We start from the raw sequence: 20,308 nt of genomic DNA, 5'->3' as shown, positions 1-20,308 counted from the left end.
AAAAGAATGTTTTAGCTCTTCTCTTTTCAAGGTCACCCTGCCTCTAAGGCGGAGGTTCCGTATTAAAGCATAATATTGAGCTCCATCACAGCTTAAGCTATGCCGCAACAGTCGAGAGCATCGGAAACAGAAGCACAAGGTGCACGGATGTGTTTTTGTTTTTCAAAACACAACTTCACTCAGTGACTTTCATACAGCTGCTTTTATTTTATTTTAATTTTTTTTTTTTTTTTTTTTAAATAGGATTTTCACTGCTGAGGGAAGTTAAAACTCAAAAAAGGCAGACTTCTCTCAGCATCATACACATACTGGCAGTTAAGGTGAAAAATAAAAACTAGAAGTTCAAGATACATCACATATGATTAAAAAATAAAATAAGACATTAACAAGTCAAGCTCTATATTCTGGCATTCATCCATCAGAAAACTAGAAAATGATACCTTACACAGGGATGTAAAATAACACTGGAGCCCTTTAGGCATTCGCTCTTCTGACATTCTTTGTTGTTACTGTGTTTTGATTCGCTGAGCACCAATAAATCAAATTAAAAACTGAGTCTCTAAAGCTTGATGCTACTTTGATCCCTGGGTATTGCTCTCACAGTCTCCCAGTTCCACCATGATTTGTCGCTGAAACCTTTTTTTTTCTTTCTTTTTTTTTAAGAAGCAGATGAAGTTGAGAGACTCTGATCTTTCTTTGAACTTTGGACCATAAATGTGCCTCAAGGGGGGGTTTTAAGGTAGTGTTTGCTCTGTCTTCTATAAAGCATTGTACAGTCACATTATTTACATATTCAGTATATTACAGCGCCCTCTTTTCCTTTCTCAGTAGCTTGTGTGGTGCGATCAATGCAGTGCTCTCTCTTCCTTGTGGAGAAGGCCCCTTTCTGTCTCCCTGTGCTTCTGTGTCTAATCTACTGTCCTCGGGTTGGTATATGGCAGGCTTTAACTGTGACTGGGTGATTTTTGGGAAAAGAAGGGACCTTTTTGTGATGAACATGAGTGTGAGTCTGTTCTTTAAAAGAGAAAATCCTCAGGGGCACACACTGCAAAGCGTCGGTTAGTTTGCTGGGTTGCAGTGCTGCACCTTTGGGAACTGATTCACCTGTTTAGAGGGAAGCTGTCGACAAGTGTGGGTTGGTTTGTTCTTTTGTAGGCACACGGTTGATTTTCGAAGTTGCAGGCAGATATGGAGTGCTCCTCCAATCGAGAGCAGGGGGGGAAAAAATTCAAGAAGGCAGTCCATTTATACCTGCAACGATGTGCAATATTTTCTACAGAACGCAAAGTTCATACCGCCTCGCTGTGGCGGGGCGGGGGGGGGTGTTAAGGGCAAATGGGATTTATTCATTGAAGATCTGAGCACCTGTTCACACCTTTTCTCTGAGTGAAGTAGCTGATGTAGGACTGTCTTTCTGGTCCCTGTGTTTTTAATTCTTACATTTTCATTTAATTGGAGATTCTATATTAGCACTCGATTAATTCAAGCTTTGTGAACGTGGACCTTAAGTGAGCTGGATGTAAGCAACACGAGCACAGACTAGTCGTTGCTTACAAACCTCCAGTTAGATCTGCGTTTAAGCACAGGATACCAGGTGTAGAAGGCTGACCCCGGACCAAACCCGTAGCATTGATTTTGGATTAGACCCTGCGTGTTCTTGTGAGCTTACGAGGCTTTAAAACACAGCCAGTTTTCAGGCAATGCTGTGCAGCTATTATTCCCTTTGTACAGGGAGTGTTACTCACTGGCAGAAGAACTAACTTGCTGGGTCATAACACTGAGACTGCTGTGAAAATCCCTGCCACTGCTTCTAGGCAGCAGTGTCATCACAGGATAAGGCCAGGGAGGGAGAGGATGGAGGGGAAGGGGTGATCTTGGGCTCAAGCCACACTGTGACATATTCCAATTAAAAACATTTTCCCATCACCCCCTTGTCTCAATGAACTGCTTATGGATCGGTTTTGGCAGATTCAAGCGCTGTTCACTGGTGGGAGTCCAGCAGGGGGCAGGAGTGCGAGCGGATGTCGTTATGTTTGTGGATGGCCCGGTCCAGGTCCAGAGGCTGTCCGTTAACACTGACCTCCATGCAGCCGCTGTAGGGTGTCGACACCAGCGTGGACACCAGAGGAACATCTGCGGGTGGAAATCACAAGAAGTGTCCAAATAACATTATTCACTTTGTTCAACGTGTCAGTGAAAACATTCATCCATCTGTTGTCATGTGGGACGTTTTGTGTGTGTTTTTTTTTTAATTATTGCATTACAAAAAATCTTATGTTGTTCTTTCAGCTTTGAGAACTGTGCAAGATTCTAGCTGCCGGGGATGTTTTCCAGCCTGAACCCAGCAGTCATGCAGACAATAACAGAAGCTGATACTCTTCAATAGAGGTAGGAAGTACTTTAAAAACTTTATGGAAAACTTTTCTGTTCTGCGTAAGTGTGTATGTGCTCACCAGGGAGGCCTCCTATGAATGTAGTAGACTGTGACAGGAGGCCAGTGGGAACTTCAGCATCTTCACTTCGTCCAGAATGGCCGTCGACCAGCAGAAGGGTCTGGTTACCAGAGACTGTCACCTGGATTTCATGACTCATACCATCACAGAAGGGTGCAGGAGAGCTGGCAATGACGGCATTACCTACAGACACCAGAACAAACTAAAGACACACAGGAAGTCAGTTTGCATATCAAATATACAGAAAGTGGTTTTGAACACGTGCACAGTGCGGGATGCATTTACTCACATCTCGCCACTCATCGGTTACAGGGTTATAATCAGCCAGAGCGATGGAGAGAGGCACTCTGTCCTGGTGAACCAGTGCAAAAAGCACCCCAATAGCAGTGGTTGGATTCAGGGTCAAGCGGACGCTCAGGTTCTGTGATTCTGAAGAGAAGAGGAGGGCAGGGGGATGAAGATGACCACATGTGCTTACAATGAATACAAAGAGTTGTTCAAGCTATGAACACAAACACGCATGTACCATAGGTGATGTTGAAGAGAGCAAAGCCTGTGCCGGGGTAATATGCCCCCGGATCCTCACTGCTGAAACACTGCATGTTATCATTAGACCTGATGGTTTCTTGTATGGAGGTGTCTTCACCCGTTAGCCACCGCCACTCCTTCATACAACCGTCAAGACGAGGGTTCACCTGAGGAACGAATGAAGTCACAACAGTTAGGAAATGTGTGAAAGTCTCTTTGTGGTGTATACATTAAAAAAAACAAAACACACACCTTATTGACCAGGCTGTCCTCTTTGAAAGGCACTCCCCCCACAGTGAGGTTGAGCTCATGCATCCCCTTTTTCAGTGTGAACAGGTCCCCGTTTACCGCAATCTTCATCACTGCTTCCCTGTCAATCTTAATCACTAGGCTCCGCCCCTGCTCCTCCACCGAGATCTGGTTAAAACCGGACATTTAACAAGCTTTTAATAAGCTAATGAAGACCGTGTATACAGCGTAGTATTATTTGTTTTGATCCTCAGCACAAGAGTCAGACCTTCCTCCACTGGCCATCGCTGACAATAGGTCCGCTGCTGGTGACCCTGCTGACCCCGCCATATTTCAGCTGCAGCTCCAGCTTCCCCTGGTTCATCGCCAGCACGATCCAGGAGCTGTTTAGGTGACCTCCAGCAAAGAAGATCACTCCCTCGTGATCGTAGGTGCGGAAGTCAAACTCTGCTGAAAAGCTGAAAAGAGAATTAGGAAACAGCAATGAAGATGGTCTTTGTCCAATGGTAACTAAGATGAAAATACCTCCAAGACAAGACAGCTGTTGCTGATGAACACGTTGAAAAATCCAACAGAAATTTCTCACCCTGTGTGAACCCTGCGGCGAAAACGCAGCCGCACCACTGGAACACCGCTGAACATGCGTCCCAGGTAAAGAGAGCGGGGGTTCCTCTTCAGGGCCGGTGTTGTGCAGGGAGTTATAGGCTGGAGGAGAGAACAAACACAAAACCAGCGTGGAGATAAAGTCATGAGAATCATGCACATATACAAGATGGCACTTGAAATTGTACTTTTTAACCCATGATGGGATGGTAGAAGCAAGAAAAATAGCACGTGGTCCAACAGACATAGCTTTTAATCATCATTTAACAACAGCGGCAGCTGGTTTTTGTATTTCACCTTACAGCTCCGAAGGTCCTGCGCCAGCTTCATACCCTGGCGTCCATCGCAGAAGCAGTGGAAACTCCCCTGAGTGTTCAAACACTCCTCTTCACAGACACCCGTCTCACACTCATCCACATCTGACAAGCGACAGAAGGTTGGAGAAATTAAAGGGCGTGAGAGCTCAGAGTGACGACTGGGACATGAGAGAATTACAGAGAAGAAGAGAGTTCATAAATTTATCAAAGTCACATCAGCAGAGGGATTAGTCAAAACATGACCCCACAAGGATCAACAAAACATCAAATCCAGGAATGCAGGGGGGGAAAAGAAGAAAAAACATATCAGGGAATGCAAACAACACTTGAGTTAAGTGGCCTTTGACGCTGACTGGATGGTATCGCCATACTTTATATATAACCTTACATGGCCATGAGCAGGCTATGATAAGCAGTAATTCTCTAAGGAGGGACAATGAGGTTATGAAAAGTCTGGTTTGAAGTAGAGATTAGAACTTGGGCACACGAGTAATTCAAAGCTTCGGTTTAAATCCGCAGATTCTTTTCCATGTTGATTCAACACATATGATTTGGTGGCTAAGTTATCACACATATTGTGGAATAAAAAATTGGATTTTGTGTGATAGCTGTCACGTATAAATCCTGAAATACAGGATTGCTGCGGTTTCGCTCTACCACATTTTCTTTAGAGTGATTAACATTAATTACCAAGGAAAGGTGCATCGATGGCTCAGTCTGTATGTTTACTCCCCGAGTTATCTTTTTCTAAACGCAGACTTTTTCACAGTGACCTGTTACCTACTTATATACAATTTCTCCAAATACCTTTGCATTCCCTTCTTGACCCCGCTACGCAGCTGCACCGAGCCCCGCTGAGGGTAAAGCTTTTCCCTCAGTCAGTTCTGATTAAACCAAGTGTATTTATGTGTAGTTAAACACACTTACCGACGCAGCTTTTGGTTTCATTGTCGTAAACATAGCCGATGTCACACAAGCAGTCGTAGCCACCCTCCTTATTCTCACATCGTGCCGTTCCACACACACCTGCGATCTTGCACTCGTTCAGATCTGAAAGACACCAAAATGTCCTCAGCTTTGACACTCCAAAAGTCACGTGTAAGGGCTTAGGAACATTTCAAAGGAAAAGACATAGAACAATCCAGTGGGAGTAATTTGAAGAATGGAAACTTAACCTGGTCCTCATGTGCTTTGTACCATTTTATCCTCCAAAGAAACATAATTAAATACATGGATGTATTGTTTGCATATTTAATACACAGTATCTGTATGTTCCAGCACTGCAGTTACACTGAAATAAATATTTACAGAAGGAACCTTTCAGGATGTTAAATCACACAACAGTTTGAGGCCTTTCTCAGACTTCTCTTTTCTGGGGGGAAAGCTAAAACTATAAATAAAACTGTGTGAGTTTACACAGGGGTCCACATTAGGAAAACATGAGCTTGTAATGTTTTATTTTCTGCCTCGTTTGTTCACTAATCAAAGCCATGTGTTCTTTTATGGACTCACAATGATGGTTATGACACAAGACAGAATAACACTGCTGCTGGACTGTTTCAGAGACTTGAACTTCAGAATAATTACAAATTTAACTTTAGTTTTATTTTTTTTGGTCAGGGATTATACACAAAAACACTGATCTCAAAAAGAAAAGAAGCCCTGAACTAGATTTAGCTACTGGCTAGTTTTCATCTGCAGTCCGTGGGTATGGAGGCTAAGCTGCAACTTCTGAGGACAGAAACTGTGCTTTTTTTCCCCAGTGACCACTCAGTTCCCACAGAGCATCGTGTCAAAATGCTTTCAGCCACTAAATTCCATATAAGTGGGGAGAGTTTTTTTTTAATTTTTTTTAAATAACTCGTCCATCTGGACACTGGAGTTTGGGGCATGGCAGCTTAGATTGACAGGTATGCGTTTCTGGAGCATTTCTGGAGCATTTTAATGGATTATCTGACAAACACATTGCTCTAGTATTTAACAATAATTAGCATTGTGTGTGTCTATGCATTGTCCCTGTGTAGTTTATGGATGTAACATGCAACTATACCAATTATCAGTTTATTTACAAAAGTACTTTTTAAAAACACAAGTGTTGTAGAAAGCACCAAAACACCACACAACAAATCAGCAACAACAACAGTAACAAACAGAAGGTTAGAACACACCACTCTCATTCTGAATTAAAAGCTAAAGAATAACATTTTAATATATGTTTTAAATGGAGTTAGGAGCTGAGATATATCTGGTGATGCCAATCCATTAAAGGTTTAAAAAAAATAAAATAAAATCTTAAAATGAACAAACAGGGAGCCAATGAAGGAAGGCCAGGACGGGGGAGATGTGCTCCAGTTTAAAGACGAACTGCAGCATTTTGGACTAACTGTAGGCAAGCAAGGGAAGCTTTGCTAAGGCCAATATAGTGCGCATTACAGTAGTCCAGATTTGTTGTGATAAAATAAGACATCCAAAAATTGGGGGGGGGGGGGGGGGAGTGGATTTGAATCTTTGAAAAAGTCTGAAATGAAAAATTGATAAAATGATAAAAACTAGCTTTAATAATGGAATTTATATGCTTATCTAGTATAAAATCACAGTCCAGTCTGACATCAAGGTTAGTCACTCGGACCCAGGTCCAAGAGAGGAGTAGTACACACACCACCAGGTCTGAACACAATGATCTGAGTTCCTTGTGATCTGATATCTTTCAGACACTTCTGTAGTGGTTTAGGAGTTGAATTGACATTTCTTTTTATAGGCATGTAGATTTAGGTGTTGTCTGCATAGGAAAGATATGCATGCATGTCCATGTTTTTTAAAAATCAGGCCCAGGGAAAGAAGTTAAAGAAAAGAAAAGGCCTGGACTGAGAATCGATCCTTGTGGGACACCAGACCTATTAACTTCTGGTTTTAAAAAACTAATGTGGAGGCAGCCAAATTGTTAATACTGAGGCTCAAAATGAGTCCAGAGACCAATGGATGACGTCATCGTGGGTACATCCATCTACAGTCTATGAGACTGATATATTAAATACAAAATATAAATAAGCAGAAGTAGATAAAATACAACATAATCAATTATACAAGTCTATAAAGAATTTATATTTTCAGAGTGGGAAGTGGATTCAGAATTGGTAAATGGCGATGATGTGTCTATTTGCAGCAGTGCTGACTTGATTCCAGCTATTAGAAGACGTGCATTCGTGGTCTGCGGCTTACCATTACACAGCTGATGTCCTGACAGTGTGTAGCCTTGGCGACAGGAGCAGTGGTAACTGCCCACAGTATTGTTGCACTCGTGGTCACATCCTCCATTTCTCCTGCTGCACTCATCGACATCTGCAAGCAGGAGAGAGGTGAGAAATGCAGGTTGCTTTCAGCTGGATGCTGTTTAGTGACTGTGAATTTCTTGTTTGTTGTACATTCCAAATAAGGGACACAGTATGTAACTGTGGCTGAGTGTTTAGGAGGACTGTGGTTGTCAAGTGGAAAAGGCTCAGACCGACTCAAACTGAATCTGTTTTGGTTTCCTCTCACAGTAAGGTGGTAGGATGAGTCACAGTGGAAATGTGTGGAATGATGGCTGCGCCATAAATCAGAGAAACATGTTCCCCTCTCCCTCACAGTGAGAGTTTAGAACTTATGTGGATTTAACTTCTAACAAGCATGCAAACCTCAGTTTGGAGTCTGGGATAGCACTTCCCGTACATGCACTTCATAATGATCTTACACACCATTCACACATCATTAATAACTGCAGCAGGAGCTGGATATTAGACAGCATGCCATCAATAACAGCTTTTCAAGGTCAAATTAATTCCAGCATCGTTGAGAGACAAAACAGTATTAGTTTACACATGAGAAAAGCAGGATGTTTCTATCAGTGGACAGGACAGGGGTTTGCTGTCAGAGCCAAGGTCACAGTAATGACATTTGCACTGATGTACCAGAATGACAGAGCAAAAATTCAACCTCTGCTGAGCTCCAGGACACAGCTTTCCATAATGATGACAGTACCTTTCTCACACGTGGCTCCCGTCCAGCCCGTAAAACAATGACAGAGGAAGTCGCCCTTTTTGTCCTCGCAGCGGACGGTACCGCTGGGATTGCAGGGATTGGGAGAACACTGATTGGGAATATCTTAAAGTGTGAGAAAACAGAGACAGAGAAAAAGACATGTTATTACTGCTTTAAGCATCAAGTCTGTACAAAGGTTGCTTATAGTCAGTGTAACTGTATACCATAACAGACAGAGGACACTCCTGATATGCAGAATCTCTCTTAGGTTCTGCACATTGGGAGATCTGTATAAATAGCCTAACTTGTGACAGGCTCTCTTTCCGGACATGCCCTAATTCCCACCACCTGTCCTCTACTTCTCAAGAAACAATACTGAATTGATATTTAGCTTTATTTTTAATTCTTGTTTTTGCTACTTTTCTATTCCATATTTACACTTAATTCCCCCCCTCTTTTCCCCCCCACTGCACGCTTGTGTAATAGTGCTCAGTTTTCTCTCCAAATCTGTTTCCTTCCCAAGCAGAGGAGTTTGAGTACTCGACAAGTCTGGACATGTTAGCTGGAGTTCAGAGAAAGAGAAAATGACAAAGACTGGAGAAAATGAAAGGGGGGGGGAAGAGAGAGGATTTGCATTTGCGTTTTTGCATATAAAACCCAAAGCCACAACTTCTTCTTTTTTTGTAACATTGCATGACAGCTAGAGATGAACCGATCCGATATTATGTATCGGTCAGATACTGACGTAAATTACTGGATCGGATATCGGAGAGAAATAAAAATTTAATCCAATCCATTAAATATCAAAAAAGCACCTCACAAAACTTGCGACATGGCGTAACTCGGCTCATAACCGTTGCACGTCGCAGCAGTATGCGTCACGTGATAGAGCGGCTGTGTGTATTTGTAGCCTCGCTACAAATCCGGCATTTCATCTCCGAGGAAGTGATCCCAGAGAGAAGTAAAGCAAATGTGTAAGTAGCCCAAAATAAATGTAAGTAGCCCGAATAAAAAAGAGAGCAATTTTTGATTGATGTTTTGTTTCCTGTTTTGTTTCCTTTACAATATTATACTTTAATGTATAATATTGTAAAGGAAACAAAACATTAATCAAAAAATTGTTGAAAAACAAATTACAACATTGTATAAAAATTACAATCATCAACTCAAATACTTGGTTCTAATTGAACAGAAATTTCTATGAACTTGTAAGAACTGTGTAGGACATGAATCAGTCTGTGTCAGATCCTGAATTTGAAATTTCCGCTGAAGTCTAAACAGATTTTTCAGGTTTATTTTTAGTATGTTATTTGCAATTGGTGTTTGTTCTGGGAAAGATATTGCAGACTGAGCAATAATGCGTTTCTTGCATTTCTCATGGGTTCTAATGGGGGCCTTTCTTAAAATGACTGGTCCCAGTAACAAAGGCGCTTGTCGACTCAGAAATCGAGAGAAAACCAACAACACACCCGGCAGAACATTATGTTATTTACACGGGTGCACATAAGTGGTCCGCATGTGCGCATTCGCTGTCAAAATAAAAGACGCGCACCAGATAAGAAGTTGCAACGCTGTTTGCGTCCATATAAAAAGCACTGTTTTTGTCCGCTAGAGTGGGATTTTCACGGCACATTCCGCACCACGTCTCTGTGCGTTCATCATTTGTTTGAAGCCAGCTCACCTCCTGCAACCACTTTTCCGAGAATACGTGCTTTATTGTGGTTCTGACTCCTTCTGACATTTCTTTGGAGGTAGAGGAACACCAAAGTAATTGCTTAAAGGAGCTTCTTCGACATCTTTAAGAGTTTTAAACAAATGTCTGTCCTCCTCCAGAAAATCTTATGTATGCAAACACGCGTTGCAACTTCATATCTTGTGCGTGTTTTTTTTTTGGGTTTTTTTCTTTGACAGCGAATGCGCACCTGCGGACCACTTATGTGCAGCCCCGGTTATATAGCTCGTCATATTGCAGCCACAGAAATTCTTTTGTCCATGAAACCATAAAGCTGCACTTTCTTTTTGCCTTATAGTCTGATTTGTCATAACTTTTCCATTTTGTGGTAAGCTTTTCTTTGGCTGTCACTTCTTCACCCTGACCTCTCTTATTTGGCTCAGCAGAACTAAGATATATATCCTGCTGCTTTTACACACACACACACATAACGCTCAGTGATTCTCTGCGCGATCAACCTCTCATATGTTTAAGCTTGCTGCGGGAGATTTCACTTGTCATGTTTGCATAGTAAGCTAACGATTGATAAGACGATGTCAGAGGAATTGGTGCGCAAATTATCATCACTCACCAATCAGTGCTGTCGCTCTCTATACACAGTTCGCACGATTGCAAAGTGAAAGCAAAAAAACAAGCGCAAATTCAAACGAGATTTCAATATGTCACATATTGACAGTGGCTCACCGATGCCAATGACATAATTACCCAGCTACATTTCCGAAAGAATGCAAAAGCATTGACATATATTTTTCCTTCCTACAATAGCCCGACGGGCAGGGAAGAGATAGATTTTGGTAGCCCGACTGGAAAAATCGCTAGCCCCGGGACGTCGGGCTAGCGATTTTGCAAGCCCTGTATCTGATTGAGGAATCACTCATCTTTGGAAAAGAGAGTTTATTACAGAGAAATGGCTCTTTCCAAAATAAAAGCTATACTATACGCTTCTTCTGGGCTATATTCTCAGCAGCATATTGTAGCGGGTCAGGGCTGTTCGGGGTTCTGTTTGTACAGTTATGTTTTGTTTATGTTGCCATAGTGACGGGTGACGCCTTCTCGCTGCGACGGTGTATCCTTCCAGGGTCAGAGGGCGCTCTGTGTGTTGTTGTTGCTGTGCGGTTGCCGCGCTGAGCAGTTAGCTAGCGGCAGTGTTCTTCTGCAGATATCAATAAACGGCTGTGCTCCCTGGCTAGCTCACGGGAAGCAAGACCAAACAATACCTCCGTCTCCTCCTTGTCTGAGCTCGCCACAATATTAAACATATCAGGTCCCCATAAGGAGAATCGTGTGCTAAGGGCTGTCTAAATGACTCGGGTAAAGTTTGTAGCATGCATGCTTGTTGTTTTTGTCTTCTTCCACTTGTCTTTGCACTAGGATGATGTCGGCGTAAATGTGCAGTCATATTCGTTGTGTTCCCACTAGTGCTGTCAGCGTTAATCTCATTGAAATGACGTTAACGCCACAACACGGCAAATCTCCATTAACGAGCTACCCCTGCGTGGGGCTAGACGGCCAACACGTTAACGAGCTAACTGCGCTAACACACTAGTTCCCACCCATGTAATTGAGCATTGCGTGGCACATCCAACATACTGTTTTACTTTAGCCCATGACGCGCTTACCTTCAGGGTCATACATCACATGAAAACCAAAATAATTCCAAACGCCAGATCTGAATGAGGGTGGAGGAGGTTCAATTTGCCATGTTGCAAGGAGAGCTTAACTTCTGTCTCGCTAGCTTGCCCTGCGCTCTTCCTTCTGACGATGCTGTCTGTGTTGAACACTCAGTGGATCTGCGCTCGACAGTGCAGCCTAGGCGGAGTAGTCGAACGCAGATTCACTGAGCGCTCAACACAGACAGCATCGTCAGAAGGAAAGTTGATAAAATAAATTACAAATTTTGTATTGTTCGATACATATGCGTACCGAACCGAAAGCACTGTATCGAACGGTTCAATATCGATACGAGTATCGTTGCACCCCTAGTAAGTACATCTCTGAATGTTTGTAAAGCATTCCCTCGTTAAGCTTAACAACCGATATATGGAGCGACTGCCTCTCTCCCCCTCCCTCTCCTGCTGCTACTTCAATTGAGAAACTGATCAATGATCAGCTGATCAGGCTTTTCTATCGCAAGTCCGTCTCGTTTGTTTTTGGCCCACTTTGCACCAGAAAGAGAAAACCAGCGGCTGAACAACAGCAGCACGTTTAAGCTTGATAAGCTGTTGTTAGAATTTATTTAATATTACTTTCTACTCGAGGATCTTTTTCTATGTAGCTGACGGCTGGTAACTGTGCAGGGGCGGATCTAGCAAAGTTTAGCCAGGGGGGCCGATAGGGCATTAACAGGGAAAAGGGGGCACAAAGAATGCCGCATGCCACAGCCGCTCTATCACGTGATGCATACTGCTCCGACCTGCTAATGTTCTGAGGCGAGTTACGGCGTGTTGCAAGTTTTGTGAGGTGCTTTCGTGATATTTAATGGATCGGATTACATTTTTTATTTTTCTCCGATATCCGATCCAGTAATTTAGGTCAGTATCGGACCGATACCGATACGTAATATCAGATCGGTCCATCTCTACTTTCTACACCAGGATCCTTTTCTACATAGCTGACGGCTGGTAACTGTGCAGGGGCGGATCTAGCAAAGTTTAGCCAGGGGGGCCGATAGGGCATTAACAGGGAAAAGGGGGCACAAAGACATACTTTTCTTTCTTATTCTCATTTAAAATGTCTCGCTTTTAATAAATAATTATCCGAATCTTACACCCAAAGTTTTAATCTGATGTAAAATGTATATAAGTCCATTACTGTATATAGTAACTATTAAGTCTAATATACCCTAGTAAGCTATAGTACTTTTTCCTTTGGGAAGGTATGATCTGTGCAGTCTGTAGTTCTGTTGAAGAAAGATGTTGAATCTATTTAATTATTCTTGAAAAATAATTTATTTCTGGGCATTTTTTTCCACACTGCATCAAATTAAAGTTGATTACGTCGATTAAGCATCATGAGGTGGTGGGTGGTTCCCTATTTATTTATTTTTTGCTGGGAGTTTTAGAACCCTATTAGTTAGGTTGCTTACTCTTTAAAATACCAGAATAGGGAGGATGGTGCAGGTTTAAGTTTATTTTTGGGTGCAGTGTATTTTTTGCATACAGGTATAACAGAATAGCATTAGTGTTTTTGTTTTGTTTTGTTTTTTAACTTGAGTATTAACTTATACAAAAAGCAGCAAGATATTAAAAGAACAGTTTTATTGATTAAAAAACACACTATATCGGATTCATATCGGAATCGGCCGATATCCAAATTTATGATATTGGTATCGGTCATAAAAAAGTGGTATCGTGCCATCTCTAATGACAGCTGCTCAAAACTACACACTAACAGCTTGTGGTACTTTGCATCTGTGAACCTTTATTTTGTTTATGCAATCTCTATTGACAGCTTCATATATGACAGTTGCGATGCTGTGAAAGTGTCAACAGAAACATAATACAAAACCAAATCTTTTCAGGAATACCAGGTTGTCACTCCTCAACAAAAACAAGACTACGTGAAGCATGGGATCCGTTCGCTGCAATGGGCAAGACCTTATGAAAATAACATGTCCATATTACAATATACACCAATATTCTCCAAATCCTCTACCATTCAGCATTTTTGGTGCCTACAAAGAGATGAATCTGTCCATGCTGTGTATATTAATAACAGATACCAGCTTGTGACTTATGTTCTGAAAGCAAGCCAGACAGCTGCTCTAAAAATAACATGGAATAATAGTCAAATATAAAAAATGCTGACTGTCACACCTGTGCTAAATGTAGTCGAAATTACAAGTTAGAGATGTGTAGAGCCAAAGCTAGCCGTCTCATTCGGAAAGAGCAAAATCTAAATAGAGACAATGATTTTGTGAGCTGAATTTAGACTTTAAAAACATTAAAGCACTGCATGATGCCAGCAATGAGGAAAAGCTCAGCAATTCATCAATGCAGAGTAAGACAAAAAACAAATGTTAAGAGACAGCACTAAAAACATTTAAACAGCACTTTTAAGTTATTATTATTAGGACCATTTTATTATCTTAAGTTTGAATTAAGTTAATAATGCCTAAGGTTGGATGCTATAGTTGGGTATATTTGCCTTAACAGACTTAATCTTCTCAACTACCAGCTATTGGTGTAATGTAACTTTGTGCATTTATTAAAAACATCTGTATTTAAACTGAGCGTTATGTGCACAAATACTTGGCTGATGTCAGTGCTTTACAGATGATGATCCCTCAGTTACAAATAACACAGCAGGAATGTTTTACTACAATACATTTTATCAGATATTTCTTTTTTTTCTTTTTTTTAAACATTGAAGTAATATTCCTTCATCAAAACTGAAAATATTTGCATATCAGCATCAGTGCATGCAATTGTACTCTCTGACAAAGGAGGGCAGATATTAAAAAAAAGAATCCCACCCATGCTCCTGGTTAGTGATGCTTTGTAGACCATTAAACAAGAAGTGTAACTGCAGGAGCCAAGCTTGTTTCCTCTGCTTCAAAATTTAATGGTCCCCCAACACAGAGTCACAATTTAGTTCCATTTGTTAAAACACACACTGTGGAATCACAGCCTACAAAGCTTCCAGAGAAGTAACAATGTGCCATACTGTGGATGTCAAAGAACAGTAACACGTGTCTTTCAGTGATCTATTTTTATCCATTTTTGTAAAGTGCCATTCACAGAAAACTGCAGACTAAGGAAACAGAAGCAGGGAGCAGTGGGAGAATTAACTCAGTAGATGTTTCCATAATGCGCTGTGCATGTCGGAAATATTCCATAAATAAATTGGTGGAAAGCCAGAATCTGCTTTGAGACCATCAGTGGTGACAGGCAACTGATGGGCGAGATAGAAAAATGGTGGAAAGGAGATGATGCTGACAACTGGTGGAAAAAAAGTACTGCCGTATCTTTAAATGTCACAATGCTGCAGCTGAGTCATGGAAACGCCTCCCCCGCAAGACAATCAACAGCCAATAGCAGTAAAGCCGGTCTCCTGTATCCTGATGCAGCAGAAATCCTTAGCCATCCTCTCATCAGACCATCCTCTCTACGTCATTCCCCAGCCGAGCCCACACACGAAGAGGCTGGCGCAGTCGCTCAGGAAGTGAGTGCGCGAATATGTGACGACTAAAGGGGTGTGTCACTCATTCAGCAACGTGTAGCGTCACTGTAGCAAAGTGCTGCAATGTTACTCATAGACACTCACGCACACACAGTTCACTTTAAAAGGAGCTAGGTGTGCCACGCTGAGAAAATGGACCTGGAGGTGCCGAAGAGATTCAGCACATCTCTGCTTCCGATTGCTTCTGTACTTGCAGAGGGCACACACTGGAGTGTGATGCAGAGCAGTGATACTGCAGTGCAGCACAACTCTGCAACATAACTAGCTCCCTGTCTCTTCATGTAGCAACTTTCTCAGTGAAATAAAAACCGAGAATAAATGAGAGAGCAGGATGTAGACATGCATTAATCTAACCTATTCACAGACTAACAATAAAGCTGAAAGGCAGACAGGAGGAGGTAAAAAAACCAAAACAAAACAAAAAAAACTTACTGTGGACACATGTGACCAGATCCTGTTTTTTCTTTTCAGAATCTCCAAACGTGTCCAGGCAGGCTAGACAGAGACAAAAATGGAATTCAGTTGAAGGGATGACAAACGTATAATCAGCCAAGAGAGAGATTAATGGTTTTAGGTAGAATAACTTACCTAAATACTTGGGATAAAAGTAGTTCTGCATCAGAGAAAAACAAAAACAAAACACAGAGGGTAAAGTTATGTGTTTGCAAACAAAATCTAAACAAGGCAATACAGTCTCAATGAACTCTTAAAATTAGTAACAGGTTTCTGCTTATACTTGACTTAACTGTGCATTTGTTTTGGGGGGTTTTTATAGCTCACTTCTGCAGGAAAAACAGTTCATAAACAATCATGAAATTTGGCAGTGCGATGCAGAGATTAGGCTATGATTACTCTGTAATCTGCTCTAACAGGGTGCAGCTCTATGACAGGAGCTTCTTCAGCATTCTCTGCATTCCTGGTAGTAGTACCATCCCTCCTGCCTTCTGGCTGCAGCAGTTCTCCACATATAGGCCAAAATCTGAGACTCTGGAGGCACAGAGTCACACTCATGCTGCAGTAGATGCCAGATGCAGCAGGCTTGCGTGAGACCGGTGTCTTATTAAGTGAAACTAATCAGGCAAAATTCTGTGTGGGGTAAAGTCTGATTATACACTGACCTAAAATATAAGCTGACCTTCAAAGGTTAACCAAAACGACTAAATTTGAACCTCACACTGAGCAAGTTAGTTTTGACACCTTCTTCTCATTTGTATGTCCCGTATGTCATCAAATAAATGAGAGACCAGAAACTTGGTATGACTGTCCATTGCCAAGGATGATCATAAGCATTGGGAACACCCCAGCCTCTCTCTTTCCCTCTCTGCAGAGCTACAAAGCTGCAGCAGAATAAAATGCAGAGTCAGAGACAGGCCCTTTCAGGATGAATAATGCAGATACGAGTGAGACTGCAGCTTTGTGTCACGACAAGGTTCAAAACTTAAAGGAGTAATTTGGTGTTCTGCCGGTGGCATGCGTGGATCTGATTCAGACATCACCCGACTTCACCCTTTTTACCAGAATCCACCTCAGCTTCAGTTTAATCCTCCCTCTCTCAGCGCCAGACTAATCTTACAAGTAATCTTAAGTCATCGATTGCCTCATTCGCTCCCTCTCTACTACAATTCACAATATCAAATCTTAAGGAGTGAATGTGACATTTAAAGGGCAGCACATCACCAACACAAGTCCACCACTTAAAACCGTTGAATATGAATGTCAGATGTAGAAATTAAGAAAAATTACAGAGTTCACAATCAAAAGCATCCAGCCACGTTAGGGTAGACTTGTTGCAGAAGATTCTGGGCATGCATCTGCACTATTATTTGCTGTAGCACATATCATCTTCCCGAGGAAGCCCAAGAAGCCCAAGTTCTGTGTGTTTTTCTAAACACTTTGGATTATTTATAGCCTGTTTGCACATACAGCACACTCTAGTACATATAAAATAGGCTTATGAATTCACATGGATGGAAAGGCTGACGTGTACACTCATGAATGCAGAATGGAAACTAATCTCCAGTACAGGTTTCTGAGCATGGCCCGTGTGATGGATTTTGTACAATGTTAAATGTCAAGTAGGAAACATGTCTTCAGATTACCAGGGCAACGTACACAGTAATGTTGAATGAAATGCATATGTGTGCATGTGCAACATCAGAAGATGCAACACGATGAGAAAAAGAAACAGAAAGACATCCAGCTACATCCCATATTTGTTATCAACTTAAGGACACATGTCAATATGAAGAGGAGATTGGGGATATAAAAGGGAATTTCACAAATGACGGTAGAGTCATGCTGACTCAGTGTCTGTCACAGAAACAAAACAAAAGACGCGGAAAGCGGCCAAGTCCCAGACATGGGAATATTATGTGTCCTGACAGCTATCAGCATGCTGGACTTATTGAAGCATGAATACTAGCGGCAAGCAGCCCAGACAATGAATCATTAGTGTGTGTGTGTAGTCATTATGAACATGATGTAAACACCCAGCCTCCCTGAAGTTACAGTACATAACACAACCTCAGCAGGTAATGGTGCTCTGATGGAGTTGGTGGTACTGCAGTACCTCCTCACAGGATGAGAAGGAAGCCCGCCTTTGCTCGCATGCAGCCTTTGCTGAGCTGCAGCTGAGACTAACTTGTGAACACACCACTCACCGTCTCCGGGTCGTTTTCAAACACTTCTCTGGCCTCCTCCTTGCTGCACTTTTCCTCCACGCACTCCCTCTCCAAGTGTCCTTGCTTCGTCTCCTCGAAGACTTGATTCGCCCTCCTGTGTCTGCTCAGAAACTGGTTCGCCTCTTGAGGGGACAGTGAGACTAAAGAAAGAAGGACAAAAGAGAGCAAAACGAGCAAAGTTTAGTCACCTTTAAAAAAAAAAAGAGCAAGTGAATGTCAAACAACTCTGCGGTTAAGCAATACACTGGCGCAGGAAAACAATGTGAGGGATGTTGCGAAATATCTAACGTTAACCGTCAGTACTGGCAATAACCAAGACGTGTATCATCACCAGCTGCAACTCAAATGTCAAAGAGGGTTTAGCGGGCTAGCTAGCCGCCTAGCATGTAACTGTTTACTTACTGCTGTCGGACCAGCGGACGAGCAGCAGGATTAGCAGCGCTGCCGACGGAAAGGACTTTGTCGGGGTCAGCCGCATTGTTTGACTGCTGTGTTTGCGCCAAGCTCGAGAAACTTTCTCCTGCCCCGTCCCACCCCCTCCTCAGCCTCTCTCGGTGTAAGCGCAGGCGTCGGTGCGAAACGCCGCAGGTATTCAGGTGACTTGCTCCGACCGTTGGCCGTTAACGTCTACGGTAGGACACGAACGTCGCGCGCGCTTGTGTGTGAGTCTGTGTCCCCCTCCTCCTCCAGGACGCTCACTACTACTACACGGGGAAACTGCACGACCGACCTCTTCTACCCCCCTCGCGTGCGGTTCAGCTGGTCCCCATCGCGGTGTGTGGGGACTTTTACTTAGCCGTTTGCGGACCGGACAGTCTGCGGAGGAACACTGCTCGTCTCTGCTTCAGGAGGAGGAGTAGCTCTCTGAGAAGTGCAGGCAGGAGTTTGAAGTGATGCAGACACCTCTTCATCCCTCCCTCCCTTCTCTGTGTGTTCGCGTGTGTGCATGTGCGCGCGCATCACACTGGGGAAAAAAATCTGTTTAACTGGCACGCAATCCGTGATTTGGGTGTTGCACTTGTGGTTAGTAAGTAAATACTTGTATTAAAGTAAACAATACTCGAGTACTTTGCAATGCCCTCAAAAGTATTTTAAACGTTAGTCCAGGGGCATAACCAAAGGGGGGCATGAGGTGGCACAGACTACGCTAATTGTTATCCCCCCCCCCCCCCCCCCGCCCCCCCTTTGATTTTTTTTTTTAAATTCAGTTTAATCTCCAAAGTGAATTTTTTTATTTCAGCTTAATTATTATTGTTTGGAAATGTTTAGTTTTATTTTATAATTTTAATTAGTTCTTCTGTTACTTTTAAAAAATTAAAAAGTAAATCAGTGCCATTGTTACAATAAAAACATAGAACTTCTTGAAAGCAGTTTACTTAGTGTTTTAGACAACCAAAGTCTCAATAAACATTTCCTCAGTGTCTTGTCAGGCAAGTTATAATAAAATTGAGAAAAAACAAATATTAAAACAAATCATACTTCTTTTATATTTATATTTCAAGTCTAGTTTTCATTTTAATTTTAATTTTTTTTCACATTTTATTTTAGTTTTTAGTTTAGTTTTAGTTAATGATAGAACTTTGAAGAGCTGTGAAAACGTATTTTCCCCTTCCTGATTTATTTTTCTTTCTTTTTTGCATATGTGTCATATTTGCCTGTTAAATCATCATGAATTAACGATGAATAACCACATTTTCTGAAAAGCTGAGTTCACTTTCACCAGCCAAGCCTATTTGCTTATTGAAAAAACTGAACTTTTTGGAACAAAATAAAGTCTTGAACAAGCAATCCATGCTGGAAACCCCTCCAGTGTGGTTGAATTAAAACAATTCAGCAAACAAGAGTGGGCCAAAATTTCTCCACAGCGATGTAAAATACTCGTTGCCAGTTATTGCAAATGTTTGACTATGTCACAGTCACATGTCAGAAGCAGAAATGACGTCACTCCTAAGTTGAGCGTGTTCTATTACTAAAGTCAGAAAAGCAAGAAAAAAGAGGATTTGGTTTTCTTCTTAGCAAGGTAGACCTATTTGTGCATCACAAGCAGTACACCACAATGCTTGGATTTGAAAACACAACTGCAGCACATTCATGAACAGAGCCTGGTCAGCAGACTGCATATGCCTTCTTTAGTGAGTCACAAATACAATGGAAAAAAACAATGGCAATACAAATTTCAAGTTTTACATTTTAATGTTTATGCGCATTGCCATAATCTTGGATTGTGAATTCAAGGTTGGTGGGGGTGCTCCGACTTTCCAAACTGGAAATCCATCTTGAAGGGTCATTCCAATTGGAAATTGGAAATTCTGACTTCTAACTTTAACTGGAAGTGTTAGTCTTAGAGTGCCCAATTTAATTCTCAGTAATATTTATTTTCAAAGCTTTTGTTACTTTAATTATTATTATTATTATTATTATTATTATCATTATAAACTGTATTATTATAGATAATGTGTGTGAAATACTGATTAGTTAAGCTAGGAAGTAGTGGAGTAGCTATAAAGGAACAAAAATGCAAATAAAATACATATATCCCCCAAGTAT

General features: G+C 41.8%; 1 protein-coding gene across 1 annotated transcript; it reads right to left on the bottom strand.

Moving 5' to 3' along the window:
* Positions 1-1,057: 1,057 nt before the first annotated feature.
* Positions 1,058-18,688, bottom strand: gas6 (growth arrest-specific 6). Its single transcript, XM_004543336.6, has 15 exons — positions 18,164-18,688; positions 17,741-17,901; positions 15,669-15,693; positions 15,513-15,575; positions 8,168-8,290; positions 7,370-7,489; positions 5,078-5,200; positions 4,131-4,252; positions 3,817-3,935; positions 3,499-3,688; positions 3,234-3,398; positions 2,980-3,148; positions 2,743-2,882; positions 2,454-2,655; positions 1,058-2,133 (listed from the first exon to the last, which is right to left on the bottom strand). The coding sequence occupies exons 1-15, from the start codon at positions 18,237-18,239 to the stop codon at positions 1,982-1,984; spliced, it is 1,950 nt and encodes a 649-aa protein (XP_004543393.1). The 5' UTR covers positions 18,240-18,688; the 3' UTR covers positions 1,058-1,981.
* Positions 18,689-20,308: the final 1,620 nt, after the last annotated feature.

The sequence above is a fragment of the Maylandia zebra genome, linkage group LG1 (assembly GCF_041146795.1).
Source record: "Maylandia zebra isolate NMK-2024a linkage group LG1, Mzebra_GT3a, whole genome shotgun sequence".
NCBI lineage: Eukaryota > Metazoa > Chordata > Actinopteri > Cichliformes > Cichlidae > Maylandia > Maylandia zebra.
The sequence above is the reverse complement of the archived record's forward strand: the minus strand, read 5'-3'. Positions and strand labels throughout refer to the sequence as shown.

What these genes read in the sequence shown, in the direction of transcription:
- gas6 (XM_004543336.6), bottom strand. Translation starts at nt 18,239, where the DNA reads ATGCGGCTGACCCCGACAAAGTCCTTTCCGTCGGCAGCGCTGCTAATC. An exon ending in TAACCGATGAGTGGCGAGAT is followed by an intron (nt 2,656 to 2,742) that starts GTGAGTAAATGC and finishes GTGTGTCTTTAG; the next exon opens with TTTGTTCTGGTGTCTGTAGG. An exon ending in ATTCATAGGAGGCCTCCCTG is followed by an intron (nt 2,134 to 2,453) that starts GTGAGCACATAC and finishes TTCCACCCGCAG; the next exon opens with ATGTTCCTCTGGTGTCCACG.